Here is a 20948-nt window from a genome sequence, read left to right as displayed (position 1 = left end):
TTCTTGCCCTCGAAAACCTTCACATGCCAAATTTGGTTCCATTTGCTTGATTAGTTCTCGAGTTATGAGGAAATTTGTATGGAAACCCCCCCTCTTAAAGGGGAGAGGAGTTATAATTCCCCTTATAAAGAGGGGAGGGGTCTCAAATTACCCTAGAATAAATTCTTGTCACCGAAAACACCCACATGCCAAATTTGGTTCTATTTGCTTGATTAGTTCTCGAGTTATGCAGAAATTTGTGTTTCATTTGTATGGGAGCCCCCCCTCTTAGTGGGGGGAGGGGTCTCTAACCATCACTAAAACCTTTCCTGGCCCCAAAAACCTCTACATGCAAACTTTCAAGCCGATTGGTTCAGTAGTTTTTGATTCTATAAAGAACACAGGACAGACAGAGAGACAGACAGACAGACAGACAGACAGAAATCCTTCTTTATAGGTATAGATGTGGCACCAAGTATTTCTCTCTCAGACTTTTCAGACGGCTTAAAATCTATTGTACTAGCAACGTCCAGCTACAAGAAAACGCTAATCGGAGGAGATTTCAATGCACATCATACAGCGTGGGATCCGTTGCACAATGATAATAAAGGAACTGCACTTTTCAATTTGATAAACGACGAGAACCTGATTCTACTGAACAACACTGAACCGACGTTCATTCCTGCGGAGCTAAACAAAAAACCTTCGACGATTGATTTAGTAATCGTAACACCTCTCCTTGTCCATCATACGGAGATGCACGTTTTGGATTACGACATAGGGAGTCGACATCTAGCTATTGATATAACGATTGAAGTATCTGCTAGGAAAGCCACAAAATTTTATACAAATAACGTACAGGTGTCTCGACACATAGACAAAATGGATTGCAACATAGTAACCACGGTAACACAGTTGCAGAAAGAAATGAACACAATACTGAAAAATGCTAGACGAAGGGAAAATCATACTCCTAAATTCTGGTGGTCCAAAGAGGTGGAAAAAGCCTGGTTAGATAAAAAAGCAGCTAGAATACGTTTTAATAAATCGGGTAATATGCAAGATCTTATCCTGTTCAAAAGAGCAGAGGCAGTTTTCAATAAGAAAAAGAAGTTATCAGCGCAGGAAAAGTTCGAAGATTTTATTAAAAGCTTTGATCCGCGATCGCCGTCAAAAATTATTTGGAATGGGTTAAGATGCCTAGCAGGTAAAAAAAAGAAGATTGAAAATGTACAAGTGCATGAAGACATTCAAATGGTCAATGAATTTCTAAGTAAACATTTTACAGGAAACGTATATGAACGGCTGTCGCCGTTTTTTTTCCCGATTTATGATATTCTTACGGTCGAGACATGGAATAATTTCCTTTCGAAAAAAACAAGGCTCTCTGCGCCAGGACCAGATGGCATTACGTACAGTATGTTAAAATCGCTCAAACCTACGGTAAGAGACTCGATTATAAGGGATCTAAACATGATGTGGCGAACTAACAACATTCCTTCCAGCCTTAAACTAATTAAAATAATAGCAATTCCAAAACCAGGTAAAAACCCGGAATGCTTAGATGGTACACGACCATTATCCATGATAAATTGCTCTCTAAAGTTACTCAACGCAGCAATTCTAGACAGTTTACTCGTCGAACTGGACAAAAGAAATACAATCCCCCAGCTATCTTTCGGTTTCCGAAGAAAAATGTCGACAACATCTTGTCTAGAATTTGTGACTAACAGGATAATGGAGGTAAAACGCAGTAAAAGAGTTATTGCAGCGATATTTATTGATCTCTCCAATGCTTTTAGCGCAGTCAAATTGAGCACCCTGCGGGAAATCATGCTATCTCAGAATATTTCACCTGAATTCATTAGTTGGTGTACTACATTTTTGACAGATAGGACCGTTCAAATACAAGTCAGAGATCAAAAGCTGACACGCTTAGTGAATCAAGGACTTCCCCAAGGAGATGTACTCTCTCCCACACTATTCAACATATATACGGCAGTTCTACATGAAATTCAGGTAGAAGGAGTAGTTTTAGTTCAATATGCAGATGACTTTGCTGTGTTAGTTGAAGGAAAAAACGTTGAGGAAATAAACATACGAAGCAGAGAATTTATGACCAATTTTCAAACTCACGCTAAGGAGCTAAATCTGGAGATGAACCCTCAAAAAACTAAAGCTATGCTGTTTAGTTTTAGCCCGAAAAAACTGGAAATCAATGTTAACAACATTGAAATCGAATCAGTTATTTGTCATCGTTACCTAGGAATTTACCTAGATAGAACATTGGGTTTCGGCTCGCATATAAGAGACCTAACGCGAAATTTATCTGGGCGCTTGAATTTGATCAAAGTGATTAGCAGCACTAAATATGGAAGCCACCCACAAACGCTAGGGATGGCGTATAACGCTTTTTTCAGAAGTGTTATGGAATACGGTTGCAGTATATATGGTATGGCCAAGAAATCCAATCTGAATAAAATAGATGTAATTAACAATCAATGTCTGAGAAGGATTACTGGTTGCACGAAAACGACTCCTCGAAGCACACTCCAAGCTATAACAGCGCAACATCCTCCGATGTTTAGACGACTCTACGCTACTGGCAAACAAGTAGTGAAACATGTTTACTTCCAATCACCAGTGCGTGAACAGATTATGCAAAATACGTCAAACGACCAACAGACTTTTACGATGGTAGAGTTACTAGCGCAACAGCACAAGGAAATCCTGAATAACATGTCAACTTTGGTTACATCTGACTATCAGTGGAATGCAATTGAGGTAGAAATTGATCTGCCTGGTGGTTGGAAGAAAAAAACGACGAGCGCAATGATTCTGAAGCAACTATCTCTAGGTCTCATATATGGTAGATATAAAAACCGTCAAATAATATACACAGATGCATCCAGTGACGTGGAATCTAATTGTGGAATCGGCGTCTTTCATGAAACGGCTAAAGTTTGTATTATGTCTGCTGAAATCGAAGCGAATCTTCGATATATTACTCGAAATCATTTATCTCAAGCTGTTGTTATGACGGACTCTAAAGCAAGTTGCGAATATATAAAAAAATTTATCGGAAGAAGAGAAAGGGACTCTGTCATCGACATGATATTGAAAATGGCATCAGAATCAGAAACTACAATTCAATGGATACCTGGACACGTTCAAATTCGTGGAAATGAAATGGCAGACCACCTGGCCAAAACAGCATTACAAGATCATGTAGTTTGCAACAATACTATCTTATTTCACGATGCTATTAATTACTTTCACCAATACAGTGATGAACAATACCAGCAGTGGTATTTAAATTACGTAGCTGAGCTAGGAAAAGGCAGAAAATTCTTCCGAATTCAAAGCACTATTCCGAACAAACCCTGGTATCATAACTTGATGCTTAGCAACAAAGAAACTCGCACGCTCAACCGTCTCCTTGCCGGACATGATTTCTCGCCTTTCTGGCTGTTCAGAATTAACATTATCAATGACTGCTTATGCCAAACCTGTGACCGAGTTGAAAATGCGCAACACATACTGTTTACATGCCAGCAGTACGAAACAACCAGAATAAAATACAACTTAGACGGATTCAACAATATTTATGAAATCTTTGAAACTAAAAATGTTGACCATCTAAAAAATACCGTGAAATTCTTAGAGGAAATAGGACAACACATCTGAGCAATATATAATTGAATATGATATTTTTCACCACGATATTTACCTGACCTCGATCGGATTAGTATTTTTTGCAAGATTTTTCGATATGTTTAGTAAATATGCAAGTTCAAGTCTATTGGACTCTAAGCAAACATCGCTGGCAATATAGCAACACTGCTGTGCCATTATTAAGGCTGTCTGGCTGTCTTTGACAGTTCGGTCGCACAAAACAAAGAAGAAGAAGAAGAATTTCAATGCAGTAACATAGCGAAAAAAAAGAAAAAAGCAAAACATCGAGTTTCTTTGTTCAATGTTGTATTCGCAATGTTGTCAGAACAAGAATAAAACCGAATGTCGCCAGTCGGTTATTACGGTTTTCAACTGCAACAACAATATAAATTTGACAGCCACTTCACCCCGTAGACAATAACACTCGGTTGTAATCGCCTAAGTGATTCGCTGTACAGCGCACCATTTGCGACGTAATTGCGACACGCAGGAACATGAATAAAACTGAATGTCGCACGTCGATTACTACACGGTTTTCAACGGCAACAGCAATAACTGCAGCAAGAAAAGTCTCGTCGCATCGCAAGGTCTTTCGTCTTTGCACTCTGGCGGTACCCTAAGCTGCCACCATCCTCAAAAGTGTATTATTCAGCTTTTCATGAGCCATAACGGTGGAAAGAAAAATCCGTGTTCGTAAAACTTATTACGAACACAATTTATCCACATCCCTGGCACGAACCTCATTCTCATACATTTTTCTTGAAGCCATTTGAGCCAGGCTTGCTTGCTCGATTTTACTTCAAATTTGATAGCAGCTGTAAGAATTACGCAATCATACACTGAGGAAAATTCAGAGTGAAAGTCATTAAAATTCCTTATGAAAATTTGCCACAAGGCAAAAATAAAATTTTCATCAAGTTACCTTATGGAAAAGAATGATGTTCAAATTTGTTTTTCACCCCCGCTGGGTTACCCTTGACGATCACCGAAATTTTCAAAGCGGAAAGTGTTGAATGTATAAACAACGTCGATGGTTGCTAACCAATCGTTCCGCGCACTTCTGTTCTACAAACTATGAAAACTAGATCACCTATTTTAACTCACCTTGATTTCGTGTTTTTAGTGCAATTCAAGAGCAACATTTCAATAGGGCCCAAGTGCAAAATATAAAAAAACTGGTTTTTTGGTTATATTTAAAGCTTTTTTAAGTATCTATAATAATACCAAACATCATAGCGATTTGAAAACTTTATGAGTCTTAAAAAGCAAATTTGAAAAAGCCTTATGTGAAAACTGGCAACAAAGTTTTCATTTTGTGCTTTGGCCCTTCTGTATGAAAAAGCCTATACGCAGTTTGTGTTTTGTTTTGCATTCGGCCCTATTTTTGTTGTGGGATTTCTGCTGCTTGCTGCTGCTGCGAAGATGATCCTCGCCGTATAATTGCGCGAGACTCGACGGACGACCGAAAAAAACAATACGATGCTACCTGCATAAATAACACGGTCATTCACAGACACGACATGTTTAGTATTTAAGCCTGCGCGGCAACAAAAATTTAAGTTACTTTTCGGCTTACACGAAAAAAGCTATTTCGCTGTATATATATATATCACCTGTGGAGGAACCGGACAGAGTTCGTTAGTTGCGCGCCCGAGACATTTACTATCGCTGAACTGCCAAGGCGTGATGCACTTGCACGCTGTGGTGAGTTAGAAATGCTAAATGAATGAACTGCTGCTGCTTCACACTACCAATAGGGACTGCCGCACTGCCGCACTTCACGGGGCTTCACAAACCTGTTCAACGGTGGCAGATTTGCCGATGAAATTAAACCCCAACTTTTCTAGTAGAAATAATAAAGCTGATCGGTGTCCCAGTTACGAATTTTTAATTTTTTCTAGCCATTGCGCTTCAAAACAACGTGATAAAAAAAGGCCAAACGCGAAACGCTGTCTTAAAACTGGCCCAACACCAAAATCATATCACCACTGACAGTAAATAAAAGCCTCATGTCAAAGGCCCCATCAACAATTGATAATCAAATCAGCCTTATGAAAAAGTCGTATTACCGAATGATTTCCGAAAACGGCCAAACGCATATTTTTGCAAATTACAAAGTAAATAAATGTTTTTTCTGCTAGTTGTTGTATTACACATTAAACTATTATGTTTTTGCATCATAATGTGACATTCAATTCTAAGCAACACTGTTTATATCAAATAAGGAGTTAAAAAATGATGCTCAAGTTTCAACATCGATTTTCTCGAAACTGTCAGTTTTGACTTCGGCCTATTTGAAATGTTGCTCTTGAATTTGTCTTCCTGCAGCAGATTACGGAGTTAAAAGGACTTAATATTGGGGACTTTTAGTTTTCCGTGTACTCGTCGTTTTATAGCGTTTACAGCGTCCGTCATTTTTTGTCTTCTTATCTTTTGTTTGTTATTTGTTTACATTTAATTATACAAATATTTGTGGTGATTGTTGTGGTTGTCTGAGAGTTGTTATGTAGCGTCTAATAGCTGATTTCAATAAGTTTTCATTATTTAAATTATCAATCAGCAATCAAAAAATGACAATTTTGAACTTGGAGCACTTTCCCGATGTGTGCCGTATATGTGTTCAACCAAAAGCGAGCGAGGAGCTAATATCTATCAAATCAAGTACCGTGGAGAATGTGGACCGAACTATTCTGGAGCTGCTTGATGATATAACCACCGGGATCCCGAAGGTAGGTCAATAATAAAATGACTAATGATATGCTAATATTGGGTTACTTACTGGCAGGATGTTTCAGAGAAACTTCCAAATGCAATGTGTTCTGCATGCTTTGCCGTTTTCGAATTTGTCGTTCAATACCAACAGAAAATCAGATTGCTTACCAAGTTTCTAATGGCATGGGCTCAATTCAAAGCGGGAAATATCGTAGCAATTGTGGATTTGTTCGAAAGCGACGGTGCTAAGCTTATTAAAGTAATTAAAGAGTTGGGCTTGTGTAAAAAAGAGACAGTACAAGTAGAGGACCTTTTGAAGGAATTTCGCTCAAAGAAAACTGATGATGATGATACGTATGGAACGAAATCGACAACTAGAGGTGTCAAGTACGAATATACGGAATATTACAATGTAGAATACATAGATGAAGATATTGAACCGAAAATTCAAGAATCTCCTGAGGATAAGCACTGTGACGACCCTATTGTTGAGTTTTTAATTGATATTGATGGAGATAATAATGTAACAGACAACGCAGGTGTCAAAAATATAACGCCAGTCGATATAGTTGCAAAGCCGAAGCCTAAGGTTAGGATGCTGCAGTGTACTTATTGCGTTTATCGAACAACTTCGAAGGATATGTTCCAGAATCATATAGAGAGGCACGAACATCCGGATGATGATAATCCTTGGAAGTGCTCGTATTCTAACTGTAGTGAGGCATATCCAACCAAAGAAGATCTGTTACAGCATAAGAGAGAAATTCATTCTAAATACGTTTGCGGTATTTGTGGAACGATTCTAAAGCATAAGTATACGTTGGAAGTACATCTTCGACGGCATGCAGGGGATAGTAAATATCCGTGCCAATACTGTTCGACATCGTATTTTACTGCGAATGAACTTAAGCTGCATTTGTCGGTCATGCATTTAGCTGTTGCAGATGTCCAGTGTAATACATGTGGGTTGACATTCAAAAAGTACGTTTCCAATACTTTCATCTATTAACCTGAAATGACGCTGGCAACATTAACGTATTGTAATTTCAGTAAAAAATCTTTGAGATTACACGAAAAAGTCCACTCAAATCAGAGGAGTTTTCCATGTGACGAATGTAGTATGGCTTTCAAAACGTCTGCCCATCAGCGACGGCATCACAACACTGTCCATCGGGCTATAAAGTTCAATTGTACATTGTGTAGTGTAAGCTATGGTCGTAAGGATAAACTGCGAATGCACATGGAAAAGACGCACAAGGTTGAAATTATTTTCTTTGCTTCATGAATAAGCTGATTAAGTTATTTGAATTTACAGATTCAGACGTACTTTCCCTGTCATATCTGTCTAAAGTCCTTTTCAGCAGCAGATGACTTGGAAGAGCATATGGAGCATCATAGGAATCCGAAACACTTGGAGTGTGGAACATGCCTTGCAGCATTTATGGAGCAGACTGATTTCAACGAGCATCTTTGTATAACCTATCGCGACGATTACGTCTGTTGCAATAGAGATTTTAAGTTTCATTTGCAGTTTAACAAGCATATGTTTCTGGCACACGGACTTAGAACTAACGTGCGAGTTAAACCAGTAGCCGACCAACTGCTTGGGGCATCTAGAGCCTCCCGAAAGTCCATAGAACGTTGCCCAAAATGTGGCCAGTCATTTCCTACGAGAAAGAAAAAGAAAGAGCATACAGCCCTATGTGAGATGGATCAGGATACGAGCTTATCCAATTTGCAGACGCAATGTCTTGAGTTTCGCGAAAGCATAAAGGATCCCCTTTCTTTTTCAAATGTATAATCTGTTGCTCAGCATTCATAAAATAGTTGTAAGTACAGAAAATAAATGTTTGAATACTTTTTCTAGGTAACTATACAACTGATAGTTTAAAATTACCGATCTGAACGATGATACATACCCAACATTAGTTTTAATAATTCGGGAACCCTAGATTAATACGAATTACCGATCTGAACGATGATACATACCCAACATTAGTTTTAATAATTCGGGAACCCTAGATTAATACGTTACTTATTATTACCACCAGCTGTGGTGTCAGCTGGTGACAAGAGTTTTTTCACTCTTCGAACTGGCTAGGAAAAATCGAAAATCGAGAAAATGGAAGAGGAATATTTTGCGCTAAGCAAGAGGAAACCAAATGGGTATGAAATGGGAAAGGCAAACAGGAAAGCGACCAACATAGCTCGTTCTATCTCAAACCCCTACCTCTATTGAGTAGTTAAGCTAGGAGATGCGATGCTGTGTAGTTTTCGGCTGCCTGATCTTAATACTGCTTACCAGGTAAGCCACACGGCCTTGTCAGCAGGTATCAGGTATCAGCATCTTTGGCTCGAGCAGCACGTTCCTCACAATCATGTGGAAGATTTGTGCCTTGCCCATCTTGCCCGTGTCATCATTTACCTGATGAGGACGGGAAGGAAAACAGGAGGAATTGGAAGGGGTGGATGAGGAATTTGGACAAACACAAACATATATATACCGAGAGATTTTTGTACCCCCGAGGGGATACTGCAATCCTTGGTAGTTAACTTATCAAAAGTACACCCCCTGGGGGGTATACTCATGATAAATAAGAGCTTATAGCTCAATACCGCTTTCGGTAAGGAACATCAAAATGTCTCGTAATTTTAGTTTCCTAAAATCCGATTCATTTAAGACGTAGGATCCAAAGATCCTATGACGCAATTGTGCTACTGCAGGACAGTTGCAAATTACGTGATATGGTGTACCGTAGTCGGATTCACATAAATTACAATGAAACGATTCAGCTCGCTGAATCGTAGCCATATGATAATTTAGTCTGCAGTGACCAGTCAGTGATCTGACAAGAATACTGCAATTTACCTTTGAGTGTTGCAAAAGAAATTTCGCAACCTTCTCACAAGGCTTAACAATGAAACTTTTCGTTTGACGACAAGTTTCAAGATTTTCCCAATAACGTACATGTTGAGATGAAAACCAAGATCGAATCTTTTGTTTTATCCAACATGCCGCAATTGGTAAAGCAGGTTCCGGTCCGAAAACCGACTTTTCTGCTCCAGATCTTGCTAGTTCATCAGCCCATTCATTTCCGGTTATACCAGAATGGCCAGGAACCCAAACCAGATGAACGGCATTTAGAATGCTTAGTTCTTCTAATTGGGTGTGGCAGGCGATGACTGTTTTAGATTTAGAATTAGCCGCACAAAGGGCTTTTATAGCGGCTTGACTGTCAGAACAGAAGTAGATAATCTTGCCTATCAGTTCTTTCTGAAGTGCAAACTGAGCTCCGCACATAATTGCAAAGATTTCAGCTTGAAAAACGGTGCAGTAACTACCCAACGAATAGGATTCCTCCAATTCTAGCTCACGGCAGTAAACACCAGCACCCGCGCGACCTTCGTACAAGGAACCATCGGTATAACAGACCACATAGTCGGAAATTTTCCTTTCCATGTAGCCTGACATCCAATCCTCTCTAGGAGGAAAGTCACTTGAGAAAGTCCTATACGGGAAAGTACGCATGAACGTTACATCGCTAGGAGCAAGGGCAAACTTGTCCTCAGCAACAATTTGCGACCACAGTCGAGTATGACCAGTGGAACCGTCCACAGACTGCCAAAGGCCTATCGCGTGTAGTCGATAAGCACATATTAGTGCCTCTTGCTTCAGGTGGAAGCAGGTAGCAGGTCAGCAGGTAAGCCTAATATGTTATTCTAATGGTTTGTTGCGTTTTAGTTCAACAGCACAGTGCTGTACAGTGAAAACTTTGGCCGTAAATAATGTACATGGATATCAGAACGATATATTAAACTAATTATTGGATATAGATGCACTAATGGAAACTCAAATGACGCAATTATATTTCACTCGAAGGAATACTGGTGAGATTGTTGTACTTTTGTCCATATATGCTCTATTTTATTTTACTTTTTATGTTTATTATATCCATTATATTTATACCTATAAGAATGAATTTCTGTCTGTATGTTCCTTACAGACTCGGAAACTACTGAACCGATCGGCGTGAAAATTTGTATGCAGGTATTTCTGTGGCCGAGGAAGGTTCCTATGATGGTTAGACACCCCTTTTCCTTCTAAGAGGGGGCTCCCATTTTTTTTTAAATCCAGAAGGGCATTGGGTTATAAGGCCCCTGCGACAGTCTTATTGATCGTTTTTTATGGCAAGGGCTCTCATACAAATGAAACACAAATTTCTGCATAAATCGAAAACTAATCAAGATGGAATGGGACCAAATTTGACATGTGGGGGTCTTAGGAGGCAGGATTTTTTCTATGGTGAATTAGGACCCCTATTCCCTTTAAGAGAGGGGGCTCCCATACAAATGAGATTCAAACTAATCAAGCAAGTGGAACCAAATTTGGCAAGTGAGGGCCTTTACGAGGCAGCATTTCTTTCTAAGGTGAATTGAAATCCCTCCCTTAATGTAAAAGAAACACAAATTTCCTCATAACTAATCAAACAAATGGAACCAAATTTGGCATGCGGGAGTTTTTGAAAGCAGGATTTTTTTATGATGTACTGAGACCTTTAACCCTCTCTGTCCCAGAGGTGTTTTGGTGTTTTACAGTTTTTCATCATGTAAAAAAGCTATAAATTAGCAATTCGTCAAACGCAACTATACAGTTAGTAAAACAATGTTTTTACTACGTTATAAAATCAAAATATCCATATTTGAACGCCTCAAAAATTTTATCGGCCAATTTTAGTACCGGAAGTCATGGAGCACCTGTGCTACCATGGGACAGAGAGGGTTAAGAGGGGGGCTTCTATACAAATGAAACACGAGTTTCTGCATAACTGGAGAACTAATCAAGTAAATAAAACGAAATTTGGCATGTGGGGGATTTTGAAGGCATGCATTTATTTTACGATGCTTTGAGACTCTTAGATCGATTAGTTGACAGTGACTTTCATAGCTTCATAGCATAGCTTCATAGCATAGCTCATGACGAAACAGGTTTCTCCATGGCAGTTTTCGCAAAGGGAATCTAAGAAATCGACGCTGAACGGACACGATTAATGCGGGCATTCCTGGAACCAAGCCTGGACCGTAAAGAATAATCACAGACTAACAGATGTAACACTTCAAACAAATTTTCTAACAAAACATCGTTTCAATGTCACCCCTATAACTTGGCAAAATTACTAGCATCACTTATAGTGTCTTCGTGCGACGCAGAGCAAGTCACTATAAACACAGAGAACAGACTACCAGGTACTCGACAAAAAGTGTGTAAAAGGTTTTTATGTAATCTACGAGTAATCCTTCAATAGAGCACCCCTCCAGCAGTAAGTGGCAAACTAAATCTTGATGTCGCTGCCATCGCTGCTATGTAACTCCAGCACAAAAAAATTTTGATAAAGGTACGTGGATATTTTTTGATGCGTTTGGCAAACTATTTCTGGAGGGCGCCACCAACAGATTTTACACACAAAAAACCGATTACTTCCTTCGAGCCTGTTAATCTGTTCTCTGTGCTATAAATTTAGCAATGCTATTAATTTACTTGTATATTATCTGACAACAGCGCCAGCGCAGGCGAGTGGCGTTCTCGCGCAGCGACTGTTGTTTGTGTCTTGGCTTAAGTGTAAATTTGAAATGATTGTTTTTATTGGCGATGGAATGAGGCTTCAGTATTACGTTTATTAGTCTGTGGAATAATCAAAAGTAATTTTTTGCTGTGGTGCGTTGTAATCTTTACTGTTGGACACCCATTGAGTTACTTCAAAAATAAAACCCCTCGTCTCCTCGTCAGTCTCCTATTTTTACCATTGGTGCGCCCGTGTACCAAAGCAAACAATCTCGCAATAAAGAAACGTCAAAACGTCGACAACTTTAGAAACGAAGAAAAAAAATTAAGAGAAAATTGCATTCCGGTTTTGTCTACGTGTTTTTCGCTGCTCCACTCCCACAAGAGGAAATATAAACATTATTTTGCAATAAAAATTATCCAGAAGACTGCGTGTAACATTTGTAGGCTTAAAAAGCTGATTAATTTAGACATTTTGGAAGCCATGTACTAGTGCTTCATAGAGACGACGGTTTTCGATATACTGAAAAAGCAATACGACAAGCAGAAGGCAAGTACTTGGTCTTCAAAACATGAAACCATCAATAGGTACGCCACTACTTGTGGCACTTTTAATGGCTCTCGTTGGTGCCGACGAACACACTCATATGGTAAGTACAAGTCCCATTCTCGACAGGGCATTATTTGTGATTGAATCGCAACGAAATTTCAGTACGAAGATCACGAAGAAGTGGTTCTATGGATGAACACGGTCGGCCCTTACCACAATCGGCAGGAGACGTACGCTTATTTTTCGTTGCCGTTTTGCGTTGGAACCAAACAGACCATCAGTCATTACCACGAGACTATGAGTGAAGCCCTTCAGGGAGTAGAGCTAGAGTTTAGTGGATACGAAATCGATTTTAAGGGTAAGTAAAAATTTGACAAATTATACACGTATGCTTATAAAACCTTAATAGTACGAAGTGTCTCAGTAGTACATTCAAGTTTAGGTGAGGAAATCAAAGAAATTCATTTCTGCCACTTCTGAATAGGAAGCATGATGCCTAACTTTTCAATCCTTTTGCATGGCCCCTATTTGAAAACTAATTCCAGAGTTAGGTGAATCAAATCCGCGATTCCAAGCTACATTTCCTTTTCAAATCTTGACCACTTGTTTTCTATATGACAGACTTAGCAGCCAGCTGTTAGAGTACATGACAAATGCGGGGTTGTATGATGTAATGTTGGAGACTTCTGGGGGATTCTTGGTATATCCCTGATGTTAGCTCACAAACATTTTAGTTTCGTTGGGAAAGGAAGTAATAGAATTCAACATTTGTTTTTTTTTCTTTTCTAGATGATATTGCGCCCACGGAAATTTGCATGGTTGAACTTACCGAGAAGAAATACAAAGCATTTGTGTATGCAGTCATGAATCAGTACTGGTACCAGATGTACATTGACGATTTGCCCATTTGGGGGGTGGTTGGTAAGGAGGAGGATAAAAAGTATTACATTTATACTCACAAAAAATTCGACGTGAGTTACAACGGTAAGCAGATAGTTGACGTAACTTTGACACCGGAAAAGAAGGAGCAACTTAAGGTGGGTGCAAAGATTAAGTTCACCTATGAAGTCAACTGGAAACCGAGCAATGTTAAATTCGAGGATCGATTCGACAAATATCTGGACCCGAATTTTTTCCAACATCGGATACATTGGTTCAGTATTTTCAATAGCTTCATGATGGTTATCTTCTTGGTTGGGTTGGTATCGATGATCCTAATGCGAACATTGCGGAAAGATTACGCTCGGTACAGCAAGGATGAAGAGGCGGATGATATGGTAAGAAGTTTCATTAAATGACGAATCGAGAAATATACTGGTAAAGTTTTTTTACGCAGGAACGAGATCTTGGAGATGAATACGGCTGGAAACAGATTCATGGTGACGTCTTCAGACCTGCATCTAACGCAATGCTATTTTCTGCATTGATCGGCGCTGGTTATCAACTTACTTCGGTGGTTTTGTGCGTTATTACTTTTGCCATTCTTGGAGAATTATACACGGAGTAAGTAAACTTTGATATTTTAAAATCATGAGATGTGTTCGAAACGATATACTTTTAGACGAGGATCATTGTTATCGACATCGATATTCGTATATGCCGCGACATCCCCCATTAATGGTTATTTCGGTGGATCTCTGTACGCACGAATGAGTGGCAAGTTGTGGATCAAACAGATGCTGCTGTCAGCTTTCATTATTCCTGCTTTGGTTTGTGGAACAGCATTTTTCATAAATTTCATTGCGATTTACTATCACGCATCGAGAGCCATTCCCTTCGGAACAATGGTGAGTGACCTCTCTGATAGTGCTTTTTTTATTTTCTAGTAATCACCCGTCTATTTCCAGGTGGCTGTAACATGTATCTGTATTTTCGTGATATTGCCACTGACGTTAATTGGCACTATTGTTGGGCGTAATCTCGATGGACAACCGGACTATCCATGTCGTGTAAACGCCGTTCCTCGTCCAATCCCGGAGAAAAAGTGGTTTATGGAGCCGCTTGTAATCATATTGCTTGGTGGAGTGCTTCCGTTCGGATCGATTTTCATAGAAATGTAGGTCTATTTGGTTGCATCTTCTGTATGCGGACCTTCACTTTAGTATAATTGTTTTTTCTAGGTACTTTATATTCACGTCCTTCTGGGCGTACAAGATCTACTACGTGTATGGATTTATGCTGCTTGTGTTCTTGATCCTGATAATCGTGACCGTCTGCGTAACAATCGTCTGCACCTACTTTTTGCTCAATGCTGAAGACTATCGATGGCAGTGGACCAGTTTTATGTCAGCGGCGTCTACTGCAATCTACGTGTACATCTATTCGTTTTACTACTTTTTCTTCAAGACAAAGTAAGTATTATAAGCTCCTAGAAATTTCGAATTCCTAATTGGGTTATTCATTCATTTATTGGTAACTAGTTTATTTATTTTTTTAAACTTCATAACCACGTTTAGTCTTCTTAGAAAAATTATATTTGCTTAGCTTGATATGGAGTCGACAAAAATTAGCAATTATTGAATTATTCCTTCGTCAGAGTAGTGTTCGCTAACTTAGAAAGCAATGGATTAGTAAGCCAAGTTCTTTTGGTGAGCGTCTTAAAATCGTCAACGTCCCATATAAATATTAGACCCATAGCCTTGTAGAAATTATTAAATGAATAAAAATTGGCGACCGATTCTAAGACATTTAAACTGTAAGGGCACCCAGCACAAAATTATCCAGGGTTAAAGGACTACCAAAAATAGGCGAACCGAATTAGGAACCGAAAATCCAGAAATCACGACAAACGAACCACCCGTGGAACAGATTGCCAAGTAGTTGGTAATCGAGTTCCGATAAATGCCCACACAATTCTTGAGTCGGTTGATTAGCTGCATACGAGGTTTCGTCGAACACCTTCAAATAACTGGATACTTAACAGCAGACGCTGTAATGGTCTCTCTCGATGTTGTGATATTCAACCCTTAGAGGGTTCGTCATTAGTGAAATGACAGGAAGACAACGCAAAATACTAGGAGGATATTTAAAGCTGACACAATTATGAAGGAATAGGGGTAATTTCCACAAGCAACTTTTTAGAGCGCCAATTGACTACCCGCTATCACCGTTCCTGTGCGAATACGGTAACAGACTTTGAAAGTAAGCTGGAAGAAGAATTACTGCCAGAGAAATAGCAAAAACAACTGAACAAATAATCATCACAAGGTCATGAACATCACGTACGTAGCTATGACTAGCTCATCTAACTATTTGTTTCCAACAAAAGTGGCAGAGCATATCTTCAATGAGGTTAAACCGCTAGCTGTGCAAGTCGTCCAAATTTAACCTTGTGTGCTCAGCAGTCAGCACTTTGAACACGGTCGGAATCTAGGTGATACCGATGATTGCTGACACGTTAACGAACCGCACCGTTCATACCGTTTGTCCCGGCAGTAGCACAGCGTAACGCTGCTGAGAGGCGTGATACATATTTTGATGTTGTGATTGTTGAGACCCCTAGAATCAATCATTGTGCTCAATCCTGAGCCCGACAGTTGATACCATTTGTTGCGTCTATGACGATGGTTGAATATTATGCGTGGTTATTTTTCGTTGCTGACGGTATTTCTAATCTTCGTTTTAACTTGTTACTACATTCTTTTCCTTCATTTTATACTTCAGATTTATAGAATCTATGAACTAACCTGGATTAGATCGATTAGCACTCAGTTTTACGACACGACACCGACACGAACGATAACGGCCAGCGTTGCATCAACTTTGCAGCTGCCCGAGGCTTGGTGATAAGAAGCACAAAGATATCCACAAAGTTACCTGGAGATCACCTGACCAACGAACCTTGAACCAAATCGACCATATTTTCATCGAGTACCGGTTTTTCTCGAACTTTACCAACGTACGCTCTCTACGGAGTGCGGATATCGACTCAGACCATTATCTAGTAGCAGTACATGTGCGCTCTAAACTGTCGACCATTTATACCTCGCGAGAAAGCCGCCCTTGTCGGTTAAACATTCGGCAGTTGCTGAAAACTACGCGCACGTACGGGATGTAGCTCTGCCTTCCTCGGTTGAGCTAAATGCTGCGAATACGGATGGAGTATGATATGCTCGGCCGTCAACGTGGCCGCAACCGCGGTGCTAGGAGTGAAAACTTCGAGTGCATGAAATGATTGGTTTGACGGGGAATGCCAACAAGTGCGAGAGGGGAAAAAAGAGCTTGGAAAAACTATCTAAGCATATCCACGAGAGAGAATTTGGACAAGTATCGACGAGCGCGGAGTGAGTTGACCACGATCGTGAGGAGGAGAAAGCCCCAGAAGGAGGATAGAGATTGTAAGGAGCTGGAACAGCCATTCCGGGCTAATGACACGCGCAAGTTTTACGAGAAGGTGAACCAAACTAGTAAGGGCTAAACACCTAAACCTGACATGTGTAGGGAAGAGGGAGGGGATCTAATCACAAACGAGCGTGAGGTGGTCAATAGGTGAAGCAGTATTTCAATGAGCACCTCAACGGCGATATAGTAGGAGACGCAACGGAAGTTAACCTCGGAGTGCCTCCAAACGAAAACCAAACCGATCTCGAAGAGATCCGGTGAGAAATTCATCAGCTGAAGAATAATAGAGCCGCCGGAAAGGATCGACTTCCGGCAGAGCTCGACAAAAATGGCCAAGAACTGCTAGCATCACGTTGGTCAACGCCACCTACAAGATGCTCTTTCAAATTTGGTTGCGTCGTCTATCCTCAACAGCAAGAGAATTCGTAGGGCAGTATCAGGCGGGCTTTATGGAGCCCGTGCTACCACGGATCCAATTTTTACTCTCCGACAAATCCTCCAGAAATGTCGATACATTTGAACGCGAACAGCTATGGTAGATAATGCACGAGTACGGGTTTTCGGACAAACTGACGCTACCCTGGAGCGAGTGATGTGCTACGTGCGCGTTTCGGAGACACTTGAGTCATTTCGAATCGCGCAGAGGGTTGCGGCAAGAGGATAGACTGTCCTGTATGTTATTCAATTTCGCTATTGAAGGTGTGATCCGGCGAGCGGGTATCGAAACGAGAGGAACGATCTTCAGCAAGATTAGCCAACTCCTAGGCTTCAGAGACGACCTCGACATCGTTACTAGAAACCTTGGAACGGCGGAGGCAATCTACGCCATACTAATAACGGAGGCTAGCAGGATGGTATCAGAAATCAATGCGTAGAAAAACATAGATGGTAGGAGGAGGCTCCTGAGAAAGCAACGTTTGCCTCCCACGGACAGTGTATATTGACGGCGATGAACTGGAAGTGGTTGATGAGTTCGTATATTTGGAATCTCTGGTCACCGCCGAAAATAATACGAGTAAGGAGATCCAACGACGCATTCAAGCTGGGAATCGAGCCTACTTTTCCCTCCGCAAGATCAAGGAGCATACGTCACCACACGAAGCTGACTATTTTTGGCGGAGTACAAACGGATAGCGGAGAGTGGCGTTAGCGTATGAACCACGAGTTGCCGGCACTAGTTGGAGAAATTCTCATCGTGCTCCTGCGAAAGTTGGGAGATTACGGTGGGCCGGCCATATCGCAAGGATGCCGGTCGACTGTGCAGTGCAATCCGTTCTCTTCAAAACCCCCATTGGCACCAGGAATAGAGGGGCCCAACGTGCTAGATGGCAATTTCCTCACAAAACCTATTTCAGTGTACTTCATCTTGTCAGCCACCAAATTTTTTATCCGGTGACAACCCTTCTGACAGGTTTGGGTCTCAACTAAGAATCATCTGGAATCTATCGGGTCTTAGACCAATTTCTACAACTAGTAAGTTTCATCCCTGGCTTTCGGGTCTTACTAACAACACTCCTGTCCACTTCAATAAATTCGAATTTCAAATGAGAATCATCCCGAATCTATCATTTATTTTTTGCATAATTAATACCTAAGTCACATCCCGGGCTTTCGGGGCTCACTAACTTTCAAAACTTGCTAAACCTTTTTCTTCACTATTGTCAGCTGACAGCTGGTAAATCGAGCCAGTTGATTAATAAACAATAAACATTAAGGTGGCTTAGTGGAATCGCACTTCCTTTTATACATAACAGCAGTTTGTAGAACATTCAAATCTGAAACGTGTAAATTCAGAAAGTCAACTTTAAACCAAGTTACAACAGTTATTGTATATTGTTATCGGATTTTTATTATGTATTGCAAAATTGCTCTAATTGATAGTGGACCAAAAAAATCATTTTACACATTTTTTTCTTTTCCAGAATGTACGGTCTGTTCCAGACGGCGTTCTACTTCGGTTACATGGCGCTATTTTCCGGTACTCTTGGCATCATCTGCGGCACGGTTGGCTACATCGGAACGAACATTTTCGTGCGAAAGATTTATTCCAATGTGAAAATTGACTAATTTTACGTTCCTGAACCGTCCGACTCCCCGAGTGCTGCGACCGTGATGCTTCTCGATTTGAAAGCTATTCTTTTTTTTTGTCTCCGTTCGTAGTATGACAGAACTAATTATTTAACGATTACTTTTAGCCACAACTGAAACAGCAAACAGCAACAAATATTAACGCTACAATGTAAACAAGTTTAAATGCAATTGTTGCAACATTGAAGTCTAATCTAAACTGTTTAGCTATGTAATAATGATCGAGTTCTGTGTTTCTTAGCTTAAGTTGTGTAAAACAGTTATTAAACGAAGGAAATAGTACATATATTGTTCAAGATCATTGAGTTATAACAGCAATGTTTTTTATTAAAAGAAAGTTTTGGTTTTGACACAAATATACACCTGATTAGTTGACTGTACGAGGACAGCAGAATAGGTATAGATTAATGAAATTTCGATGGATGACACACCGAAGCTTACCCCAATCGGAAGATATGAAGCGCAGTTTAAGGATTGGGGAAGGATTTAAGGAATGATGTGCATATAAATAGCTGAATAATTGTACTCTTATCAAGCTTCTGTATGTGGTACTACAAAGGGCAGTTTTTATTTGAGTAAAATAGTGAATCAATAAACATAAAAAAACATCTTTTGCTGCGTATTTTCTTAACAGAAATTATTTTTAGAATGTATATTAGGCCAATGCAAATTATTTTCAAAATTTTTGTCACCCCCCCCCCCCCACTTTGGAAATTTGCTGGAAGAATCTGGGGAAAAAAATAATTTGTAGGATACACGTTAATTTTTTTTATAAAATCAATTGCCTGTGGGCTCTACAGCCTAAAAAACTCAAAAAATGTGTGTACGAGTGGAGTTGACGCTTCTAACACGAAACAGGAATGGAAATTCAAACAATTAAATTTTTGAAAACCGGCAAAAAAATTTCTTTCATTTATGTCTTTCTTTTCGTAGATTTTTGCTAGGAAAAAAATAACGTCTATCTAAAAAGCAAGAATATATTTGGTTTTCACATTTATACATTAAGTAAAAATGCTTAAAACGCATATTTTTTTTGGTCGAATAAAAAAATCTATTTTTTTGAAACGATGGTTCTACAATTGATGAAGGGACGGTAGGGGAAAGAAATGAAAATTTTTTGGAGAAGGAGGGGAAGAGCGGAAAGGAAGGGGGGGGGGGTATTGGTAGCTATGCTTGACAAGTAGTCATTTTGACTCCTACCTTTTGTCCAATGCTGGAAGGTGCATGAGTCGAACCAAGCTGTAATCTGAGATTATAACCGGATTCGAACCCACAACACCCGCCAGGGCATGTGGTTCGCTGGTACTTGTACCTTTGAACCATAGAGGCGCTGGACAAAAGGAGACCGGACGAAGAGATTAAAATTTCTTGCTCGGTGGTAATCTGCAATTGATGCTGGAAGCGGCACAATATGTGTCGATAACCCAACCAACACGCGTCGCTATTCTTGAGAAGTGGATTTTACGGTCTCCTTTTGTCCAGCGCCTCTATGGTTCAAAGGTACAAGTACCAGCGAACCACATGCCCTGGCGGGTGTCGTGGGTTCGAATTCGGTTATAATCTCAGATTACAGCTTGGTTCGACTCATGCACCTTCCAGCATTGGACAAAAGGTAGGAGTCAAAATGACTACTTGTCAAGCATAGCTACCAATACCCCCCCCCCCCACTTCCTTTCCGCTCTTCCCCTCCTTCTCCAAAAAATTTTTATTTCTTTCCCCTACCGTCCCTTCATCAATTGTAGAACCATCGTTTCAAAAAAATATTAATATATATGTATGACCGCATTTCAAGGTCAAGACTAAAAAAAAAAAAACTTGAGATTAGTCTAAAAAAATCTATGTTTTTTTTCGCCCCCTCCTCGATTTGGTCTACTGTCGATTGCTCTAACTAATATCTCATCCATAACGATGAGAAACAGAAACGGCGATAAAATGCAGCCCTGCCTAACGCCAGCAGTAACCCTTATGGAGTCGGACAAGATGCCGTCGTCCAAAACCTTGCACGAGAACGACTCGTACAGAGCCTCGATGAGATGGACTAGC

The 20948-nt window shown here is 40.1% G+C and overlaps 2 protein-coding genes across 2 annotated transcripts; both read left to right on the top strand.

Annotated features, from left to right (window-relative positions):
• The first annotated feature begins 6214 nt into the window (after positions 1 to 6214).
• On the top strand, positions 6215 to 8173 carry LOC128737716 (zinc finger protein 439-like). Its single transcript, XM_053832412.1, has 4 exons — positions 6215 to 6383; positions 6440 to 7347; positions 7417 to 7624; positions 7682 to 8173. Exons 1-4 carry the CDS (start codon positions 6225 to 6227, stop codon positions 8165 to 8167), a joined length of 1761 nt encoding a protein of 586 aa, XP_053688387.1. The 5' UTR covers positions 6215 to 6224; the 3' UTR covers positions 8168 to 8173.
• A 4065-nt stretch (positions 8174 to 12238) lies between these two features.
• On the top strand, positions 12239 to 19515 carry LOC128733931 (transmembrane 9 superfamily member 3). The gene is made up of 8 exons (XM_053827807.1): positions 12239 to 12576; positions 12639 to 12834; positions 13266 to 13753; positions 13813 to 13979; positions 14038 to 14263; positions 14324 to 14532; positions 14597 to 14827; positions 18740 to 19515. Exons 1-8 carry the CDS (start codon positions 12499 to 12501, stop codon positions 18882 to 18884), a joined length of 1740 nt encoding a protein of 579 aa, XP_053683782.1. The 5' UTR covers positions 12239 to 12498; the 3' UTR covers positions 18885 to 19515.
• Positions 19516 to 20948: the final 1433 nt, after the last annotated feature.

This window comes from Sabethes cyaneus, chromosome 2 (genome assembly GCF_943734655.1).
Source record: "Sabethes cyaneus chromosome 2, idSabCyanKW18_F2, whole genome shotgun sequence".
In the NCBI taxonomy this organism is placed as follows: Eukaryota; Metazoa; Arthropoda; class Insecta; order Diptera; family Culicidae; genus Sabethes; species Sabethes cyaneus.
The sequence above is the reverse complement of the archived record's forward strand: the minus strand, read 5'-3'. Positions and strand labels throughout refer to the sequence as shown.

Excerpts from the sequence above, each read along its gene's own strand:
- LOC128737716 (XM_053832412.1), top strand. The coding sequence starts at position 6,225 with ATGACAATTTTGAACTTGGAGCACTTTCCCGATGTGTGCCGTATATGT. Across the intron at positions 6,384-6,439 it reads TAACCACCGGGATCCCGAAG|GATGTTTCAGAGAAACTTCC; the intron begins GTAGGTCAATAA and ends ACTTACTGGCAG. Across the intron at positions 7,348-7,416 it reads TGTGGGTTGACATTCAAAAA|TAAAAAATCTTTGAGATTAC; the intron begins GTACGTTTCCAA and ends TTGTAATTTCAG.
- LOC128733931 (XM_053827807.1), top strand. The coding sequence starts at position 12,499 with ATGAAACCATCAATAGGTACGCCACTACTTGTGGCACTTTTAATGGCT. Across the intron at positions 12,577-12,638 it reads CCGACGAACACACTCATATG|TACGAAGATCACGAAGAAGT; the intron begins GTAAGTACAAGT and ends ACGAAATTTCAG. Across the intron at positions 13,754-13,812 it reads ATGAAGAGGCGGATGATATG|GAACGAGATCTTGGAGATGA; the intron begins GTAAGAAGTTTC and ends TTTTTTACGCAG.